Source organism: Mesoplodon bidens (assembly GCF_964165515.1).
Source record: "Mesoplodon bidens genome assembly, chromosome: 7".
NCBI classification, from domain to species: Eukaryota; Metazoa; Chordata; class Mammalia; order Artiodactyla; family Ziphiidae; genus Mesoplodon; species Mesoplodon bidens.
In genome coordinates, this window is record NC_138164.1 from 116,406,727 (window position 1) to 116,414,553 (window position 7,827).

General features: G+C 64.4%; 2 protein-coding genes across 5 annotated transcripts in view; both read left to right on the plus strand.

Annotated features, from left to right (window-relative positions):
* Positions 1-3,402, plus strand: part of ANO9 (anoctamin 9) — a 26,928-nt gene extending 23,526 nt beyond the window's left edge. For 2 of the 3 annotated variants that reach the window (XM_081238710.1, XM_081238708.1), the window contains one exon: positions 2,254-2,359. The gene's annotated coding sequence lies outside the window, so the exon portion shown is untranslated. Of the gene's footprint in view, positions 1-2,253; positions 2,360-3,325 lie in introns of those variants that run through there. The other variant, XM_081238709.1, reaches the window with a different exon arrangement.
* On the plus strand, positions 1,418-7,607 carry SIGIRR (single Ig and TIR domain containing; the record flags this gene model as incomplete). Of its 2 annotated transcripts, XM_081238712.1 has the most annotated exons (10): positions 1,418-1,639; positions 3,326-3,488; positions 4,377-4,575; positions 5,082-5,215; positions 5,314-5,454; positions 5,868-6,011; positions 6,300-6,402; positions 6,467-6,617; positions 6,800-6,989; positions 7,289-7,607. In XM_081238712.1, the coding sequence occupies 10 exons, from the start codon at positions 1,589-1,591 to the stop codon at positions 7,450-7,452; spliced, it is 1,440 nt and encodes a 479-aa protein (XP_081094838.1). In that variant the 3' UTR covers positions 7,453-7,607. The 2 variants fall into 2 exon arrangements, with proteins under 2 accessions (XP_081094838.1, XP_081094837.1); XM_081238711.1 differs by lacking the exon at positions 1,418-1,639 and having other exon boundaries at positions 3,194-3,488.
* Positions 7,608-7,827: the final 220 nt, after the last annotated feature.

The following is a 7,827-nucleotide window of genomic DNA, read 5'->3' on the forward strand; positions in this document are numbered from 1 at the left end:
GGCCGGAGGGTGGGAGGGGCTAGGGCTTCCTAGGAACCGCGCGGGTGCGGCCGAGCGCGGTGGGCGGTGCAGGGGGCGGGCTCGGATTCGGAAGGGCTGTTCTCGAGAGTGCCTGAGGCGACGTGGGGTTTCCTGCTCACTTTGTGGAGTGGGCCTGGGGGACGAGGGTGAGGTTGGACGTTAGCAAAGGGGTGGGGGAGCCCAGTCGCGGCTGTGAGGTGGTGGTGCGGGTGGGCTTGCAGAACGGCAGGCAGTCTGGCAGGAGCTTTGAGAGGCAGCAAAGCAGGTGGGGACATCAGGGAGAACCTAGCTCTTTGCCTCCTGCCTGGGTGCTCCCGGGCAGGTCACTGACTGCTGGCGGCCACTTAGCCTGCCCATCAGGTGCTTATGCTACTCACTCAGCCTCAGGGCCCACTGGGGCACCTTGGAGGAGCTGCGGCTCGGTGGGGAAGGGGTGCAGTCAGGACTTCTTCCAGTTCTATTGGACCCTGAGCCCAAGATGCACCACTGTCCAAGGGTCTTGGAGGCCACGGGTGGGGGGGCGTTGAGCAGGGGCCCTTGGACAGGGTCAGATTAAGGATGTAGGAAAGCTGATGCTGCAGTGAGGTTGCTCTGCCCCTGGGGGGTGAGGGCAGGGACAGGGACCACAGGGGACCCTGCCTGATTGCTATGAGCAGCGCCATCAGCCACCAGTGCTGGGCCCTGAGTTCCAGGTCAGTCCGGGATGGTGGTGCGGGGGAGTCTGTTGTGACTTCAGGAGATGTCGGCTTTCCCCCACCTGGGCTCAGAGCTGGGAGCCTTGCTAAGGCCTCCTGTTTGCTTCCTTATCTAGAAGAGGGGGCTTAAGGTCCATGTGATACCCCAGCCCCCTTGTAACTGCTCACCATTTGGGGGCTACACCTGGGAGGTGGACAGGGAGGGGGCCAGAGAGCCCTGCTCAAGGGCCCGTTATTGGTGAGAGTTTCCACAGGAGTCCCACCCATCACCCTGGCAGGTCAGAGGTCAGAGATACATCGGGGCTGCTCACTGGGGCCAGGAGAGCTACGTGGACCCCGCCCCCCCCCCCCACCGTCTGGGACTGTAGGGAGTGTCGGGGAAGCAGGCCATACTGCCCAGCTCCTCAGGCGTGTGCAGGACGGCCCTGACTGGGGGTCCGCTGGCCAGGACCCCCACATATCACCGTGGCCCCCCCAGCCCTTCCGCCACCTCCCCGCTTGCCCAGGCCTAGCCTTGGGAAGGGAAGGACGGTGCCGGTGCCGGTGCCGTTTCGGGGCGGGCTGGGGCGGGCCCTAGAGGAAGGAGCCGCTTGACTCAGAGTTACAGGAAGAGTGGGGCAGGCGGGGCTGGCGGGGAGAACCACCAACTGCCCGCCAGCCCGCTGGGGGGGAGGGTGGGTGCCTGGGTGGGGTTTAGGTTGAGGAGAGGGTGTGACTGCAAAGCCAGGAAGCTACGGGGAAAGTTCTTATTAAAACGCACCAACAAAAGCCAGGTCCTTGCCGTGCTTGGCGATGCATCTGGGGCAGCCGTGGTGATTTGGACTGGGCCGGGGGCCCAGCCGAGCAGAGAGTTTGCTCCCAAGCACACGTGAATGACCTCAGTGACGGACATCCCCTCCTCAGGAGGAAAGAGCTGGAACCAGGTGACTTCGTGTCCTCGCTGCCCAGCGTGAGCCTGTGTTCTCGTCCTTGGAAGCCTTTTCCGGCCTGAGCCCTCTCCTCGAAATCAGGCCTGGCTGAGGGGAGGCCCGCAAAGCACGTGGCTTGTGTGTGCACGTGTGTACGTGGTGCGTGTGTGCCAGTGAGAGAGCGAGGGGTGATGGGAGGCTGAGGGTGGGTGTGAGGTGCGGTGTGTGGGGCGTGGGGTGTGCACAGATGCTCATGGTTGTGTGCCAGGTGTGTGGACTGCCAGAGTGTCGGAGGTGTGGGGAGTGTGCACGTGTGCACGGGGACCAAGAGCTTAGTGCAGGCATGTGTGGGGCGTGCAGGGGGCGGGTGTACAACACAGAGACTATACAGAGGACAGGGAGGGTTGCAGCGGAGGGTGTGCAGGGGGACACCTGTTGCCTGGCCGTGTGGTTTGGCCTGAATTTCCAGGAGGGTCCAAGGTTGCCTTTCCAGGGGTAGGAGGTCTTCTGAGGTTACAGAGGCCAAGGGGCCACTGTAGGAGTTGCCCTGGGACCTGCTGGGCTGGGGGAGGGGGTGCGAGCCGCCCAGCCTCCCATAGCCCTCAGTGGGCTTGTCCTCCTGCTTCAAGGGCCTTCCCGGGACTGCCCTCCACTCCAAAGGACTTCTGGAAGGACCCTCTGCACCAGCAACCCCCTGGAATGAGCCTGATGCTCCACCGATTTCTGAGGAAATTCCAGCCCAGCCAAACCAGGGGCTTCCAGCTGATCACGGGTCCACATCGGGTCACCCATGCCAAAGGAATGGGGGGCAGGCTAAGACTCATCTCTGCAAAGCCTCAGGGGCCCCACGGGTGGGGGGAGGGCCTGAAGGAGCCGGGGCCCTGGTGTGTCCACTTAGCAGGGAGGAGGGGGAGGACTAGGTGCCCGGTAAATACCCGCCGGGCACCAGGGAGGAGGTGCCCAAGGCCCGGCTGCCAAGGAGTCTTCCTCAAAGGCTCTGACACGGGGGCTTCGTGCCCCGCCTTTCAGCCCAGGTCACTGGAGAGCTTTTTGGGTCAAGAGGCGTGCGGCTGCTTCCAGTCTGGCCGGGAGTGGTCCCAGACCCCGCGTAGGAGAGAAAGGTCACCTGTGGGCGGGTGGGGGCTCCCCTTGGACAACTAGATGGACAGCATGGACAAAAGTGTCTGGGTCTGAAGATGACAAATGGGTGGCGGCGCCAGCACAGGACCCAGAAGGAGGGCTGCCCCGTGAGACCAGCCTGACCCCCCGCTCGCCCCTCCTGCCTCGACACCTCGGCCCAGTGCAGCCTCAAGTGCTGGGTTCACGCGTGCGTGGTGCACCCAGGACGGCGTCCAGAACAAAACCCCATGGCTGGGAGTGAGGCTCAGTCAGGCAGCCCAGCACTCGAGAACCCCGAGCCCCCCGGAGCCTCGGTACAGGCTGAGTGCGGCTGTATGTGGCAGCCCTGTCCCAGGGGATCTTGGAACGAGGCCAACTCCCAGACTCAACGGGGGATGCCGGGAGTGCTGTCCCACCCTGGGCTGTCACGGTGTCCCTGGGGCAGATGACATGCAGTCTAGGCTGTGCCTGGTGCTCTGTGGCCTCCACGCGGCAGCTGGGGCAGAGGCAGTGCTTCAGTGGCCAGAGTTACACGTTAACTTACCCTGTTCTTGTTTAACTTGCTCCCGGGGATGGCGGCAGCCTCTGACCCGTCCCGGTGCTCTGACTGACTGGCCACAAGGACAGAGAGTGAATCCTGCCCAGCCCCTGAGGGATCAGTCTGCTCGGCCAAGGAGCCCCGGGGAGCCGTGGGTGGCACCAGTGTCCAGCCTGCCTCGAGGAGGCCCCGGCCAGACCATGGCAGGTAGACGGTCAGAGAGGGGTGGGCACGGGCTCCACTCCCACCTCCTGCCCCTCAGGCTGGCTCCACGCTGCAGTGTGGCCTGGCCTCTCTGCTTGGCCTCAAGCCAGGGGTACAAAGACCTGTTTGCCCCTCCCCTATGGCCCAGGGTCCTGACCCCATGGTTAGGATGGGCCCGCACCGTCTCCTGCCCAAGGCCTCTAGACGAGGCTCGTGGGGGTCAGTAAAGCCCAGGGATACTGGGAGTGGGCGCTGGTGGGGGGCCATTGGGGGCAGGCTGCTGGGAGACCACACTACCAAGATGATGGCGGTCTTTTATGACTACCGGCTCCGGCTCATCACCCCAATTTAAAGATGAGAAAGTTCAGATCTTGGGGAGGTGAGAAGGCTTGCCTGTAGCCAGGAGTAGAGGGTCCTGGAACCCCCAGCTCCCATACCAGGTGGAAGGTACTGACGCCCAACCCCTGACTCCCCCAAACCACTGGTGTCCAGCAGAGGGGCCGGGGCCTGGGCATCAGAGCAGTGGGCGACAGGTGCACACAGGAAATGTGTGCTGGCTCACGTCCTGGGTAGACAGGCAGCTAGGCAGGCCCTGCTGAGCTGGGGGGCGGTGCTGGGTCAGCTCAGCCATGACTCCATGCTAACATCTTCTCTGAGGACTGGCAGCCACATGCAGGGCAGGCAGAACACATAAGGACCAGCTGCTGCTGGGGTAAGATGTGCCAGATGCCAGGCCCTGTCCCCCATGGGACTTGTGGACAGACATGGTGTGTTTACCAAGCAGCACATGCCACTGGCCACCTTGGTTTTTTCCTGGCCCACAGACCATCTGTGGACAGTGGGAGGCTGGCATCGTGGGCACAGCTAACCCACTTGGTCCTCTCTCTGCAGGAGCCTGCGACAGGGCCCCTGACTTCCTCTCCCCATCTGGAAACCAGGTCCTGTGGCCTGCCCTGGGCAGTGTGGTCACTCTGAACTGCACGGCCTCGGTGGTCTCTGGGCCCCACTGCCCCTTGCCCTCGGTCCAGTGGCTGAAAGATGGGGTGCTGCTGGGCAATGGAAGCCACTATGACCTCCATGAGGACTCCTGGTAAGAGATGAGGGTGTCCAGGGTCAGGTGACCACGCTGGATATACCCACCCCCAGTGGCCTCTCTGACCTACACCCTGGTCTGTAATCACCTGGACATGGGCTGGGGAGTGACTGGCCAGACATGACACGGGCAGAGTGCCACTCTGGATGCACACTGAGAGTCAGTGACTGCAGAAACAGGTGGCCCCTCTAGACACTCACCTTGTAGACCACCCAGGGCCATGGGTGCCAGCAGAGTCCTACAGCCTGAATTACTCATTGACCGTCGGGCCAAGCCTAGGATCTGAGGACCCCCAGGACCCAGACCCAGGATTAGGATGACTGTTCCAAAAGAGATCCACACCCCCTTCATGTTCTGGCCATTTCTCTTAGCTTATGGCCCAAGGACTGCCCAGGAGGCCCAAATCTGCAGCCTCTCTGGGTGAGTCCCAGACAAGTGGGGCTCTGGGGCATCCAGTGATGTTATCGGGCCCCAGGTGAGGGGGTGGGGCCTGGTCTCCCCAGGGTCAAGGCCAACCGGTCAGAGGTGCTTGTGTCCAGTGTCCTGGGGATCAACCTGACCAGTACTGAAGACTTCAGGACCTTCACCTGCTCCGTCCAGAACATCAGCTCCTCATCCTTCACTCTTTGGAGAGCTGGTGAGTGGGGTCCAGTGGGTAGAAGGTAGGAGGGAGGCCTGGGGAGCCTTTAGGCTTGGAGGGTGCTGGGGTGGCTCAGTCAGTGGCTCTGTCCCCAGGCCTGGCTGGACATGTGGCCGCGGTGCTGGCCTCACTTCTGGTCCTGCTGGTCCTGCTCCTGGCAGCGCTGCTATACGTGAAGTGTCGACTCAATGTACTGCTCTGGTACCAAGACACGTATGGGGAGGTGGAGATGAACGGTGCGTGGGGTGCGGATGGATGGGGAGGCGGAGTCAGCCACGGGGCCTCCCTAGGCTCAGCTCTGGGTGGGGGGGATTGGCTCTGCAGGTGGGGGCGAGGAGGCATCCGTCCCTGGAGGGCACTGGCGAGATCCCAGTCCAGGAAAGGGGGGTGTCTCTGTGCAGCCCAGGAGGGCACAGGGCCGGCAGAAGGGAGCCACGGTAGCCTGGTGCCACGGTAGCCTGGTTCCACGGCTCCACTCGGAATCCTGTGCTGAGGAGGGGTCTAAGCGGGGCCCGGAGCCGAGATCTGCTGGGTCTGCGTCTGGGGGGCTGGCCTGGCCCCTGGGGCATAAGGGGGGAGATTTAGGGGGCCCCGAGGGTGGCAAGCCTAGGCCTGGAAAGCGGCCGCGCTGACCCGCCGCCGTCCGCAGACGGGAAGCTCTACGACGCCTACGTCTCCTACAGCGACAGCCCCGAGGACCGGAAGTTCGTGAACTTCATCCTGAAGCCGCAGCTGGAGCGGCGTCGGGGTTACAAGCTCTTTCTGGACGACCGCGACCTCCTGCCGCGCGCGGGTACCGCGGCGTCCTGCCCCTTTCCCCTCGGGCCCAGCCCCGATCCGGGGCGCAGGCCCCGCCCCTGTTCCGGCCCAGACCCCGCCTTTCCAGGGCCACGCCCCTCAAGCCCTACTCCTCCCCGTCCAGGGCCCAGCCGCATCTCTACTCGGGCCCCGCCCCTGTTCCGGCCCAGATCCCGCCTTCCCAGGGCCACGCGCCCTCGGGTCCTCCTCAGGCCCAGGCTAGGGCCCCGCCCCTTCTAGGGCCCCGTCCGCACGGCCCCCGCTGATGACCGGGTTCCCGCAGAGCCGTCGGCCGACCTCCTGGTGAACCTGAGCCGCTGCCGGCGCCTCGTCGTGGTGTTGTCCGACGCCTTCCTCGGCCGGGCCTGGTGCAGTCACAGCTTCCGGTGGGTCCCGCGCGGGGCTGGGTGGGCCCCAACTGCGCCCCCCCTGACGGTGCCGCCCTCGCAGGGAGGGCCTGTGCCGGCTGCTGGAGCTCACGCGCAGACCCATCTTCATCACTTTCGAGGGCCAGCGGCGCGACCCCGCACACCCTGCGCTCCGCCTGCTGCGCCAGCATCGCCACCTGGTGACCCTGCTGCTCTGGAGGCCCGGTTCCGTGGTGCGGAGGGGCAGGGGGCGGGGAGGGAGGGGGCTTGTAGATGGGAGCCCGTGGGTGGAGGTGCCATGGTCAGCCACCCAGAGGAGTGGGCTCTTTGGGGCCAAGGAGACCAGGGTCTTTCCGTGTTGGCACCCCCTCCCCCGACTGTTCACGCTCGCTAACTGCCCCACCTTGGCCTCCAGACACCTTCCTCCGATTTTTGGAAAGAGCTACAGTTGGCGTTGCCTCGGAAGGTGCAGTACAGAGCGATGGAGGGAGACCCCCAGACCCGGCTGCAGGACGACAAGGACCCCATGCTGATTGTGCGAGGCCGGGTCCCAGAGGGTCGGACCCTGGACCCGGAGCTGGACCCTGACCCTGAGGGGGACTTGGGTATGCCCACCGGCCCCACCCCTGACCCTGAGAAGCTCAGCCTGAGTTGGAGGGGGGCTGCATAAGGTGGAGCCCCAGAAAAGGTCCAGGTGGCAGGGAGTGCTCCCTGCAGCCCGTGGATGGGCTTAATTCCCAGCACCTCCCACTGCCTCCTTCCATGAAGGTGGTCGGGCTCGGGGCCTGACTGGGAACCTCCAGGACCTCAAATGACACCATGCAGGAGGGGCAGCAGGGAGTGACCCTGGCAGAAGGCAGGCTGTGGGCAGCCCAGCCTCAGGCCTGGCGGTACCCCTCCCCAGGTGTACGAGGGCCTGTCTTTGGGGAGCCAGCAGCTCCACCGCATGCAAGTGGGGTCTCGCTTGGAGAGGGCCAAGGCAGTGAAGTGGATGTGTCGGACCTTGGCTCCCGAAACTACAGTGCCCGCACGGACTTCTATTGCCTGGTGTCGGAGGATGACGTGTAGCCCCTGCCCCCTGGAGCAGCAGGATCGCCAGGGACAGCTGGGGGCAGGGCTGGGGTGGGTTTTTTCCCACTCAGCAGGACCATGAGCCCTGTCTGCCTGCAGCCCTGGGACCTCGGGGAGGGAGAGTGGCAGAAATAAAGTCCTTTGGAATCCTGCCCAGGTCTCGGCCTCTCCTCCCCCGGGGCAGGAAGCGGGTATGCAGTGTCCTGAGCAGAACACCCCACCCCTCACTTACGTCTCAGGCACTCCAGGGCCCTGGATCCCTCCCTTTTTTTGCTCCATGGCCACCTGGTCACCGCACCTGGGTGTCCACTCAAGCCCACTCACTCCCCATCTTCATCCTGAGCCAGCTCAGGCATGTCTCTTGCAGCGGCC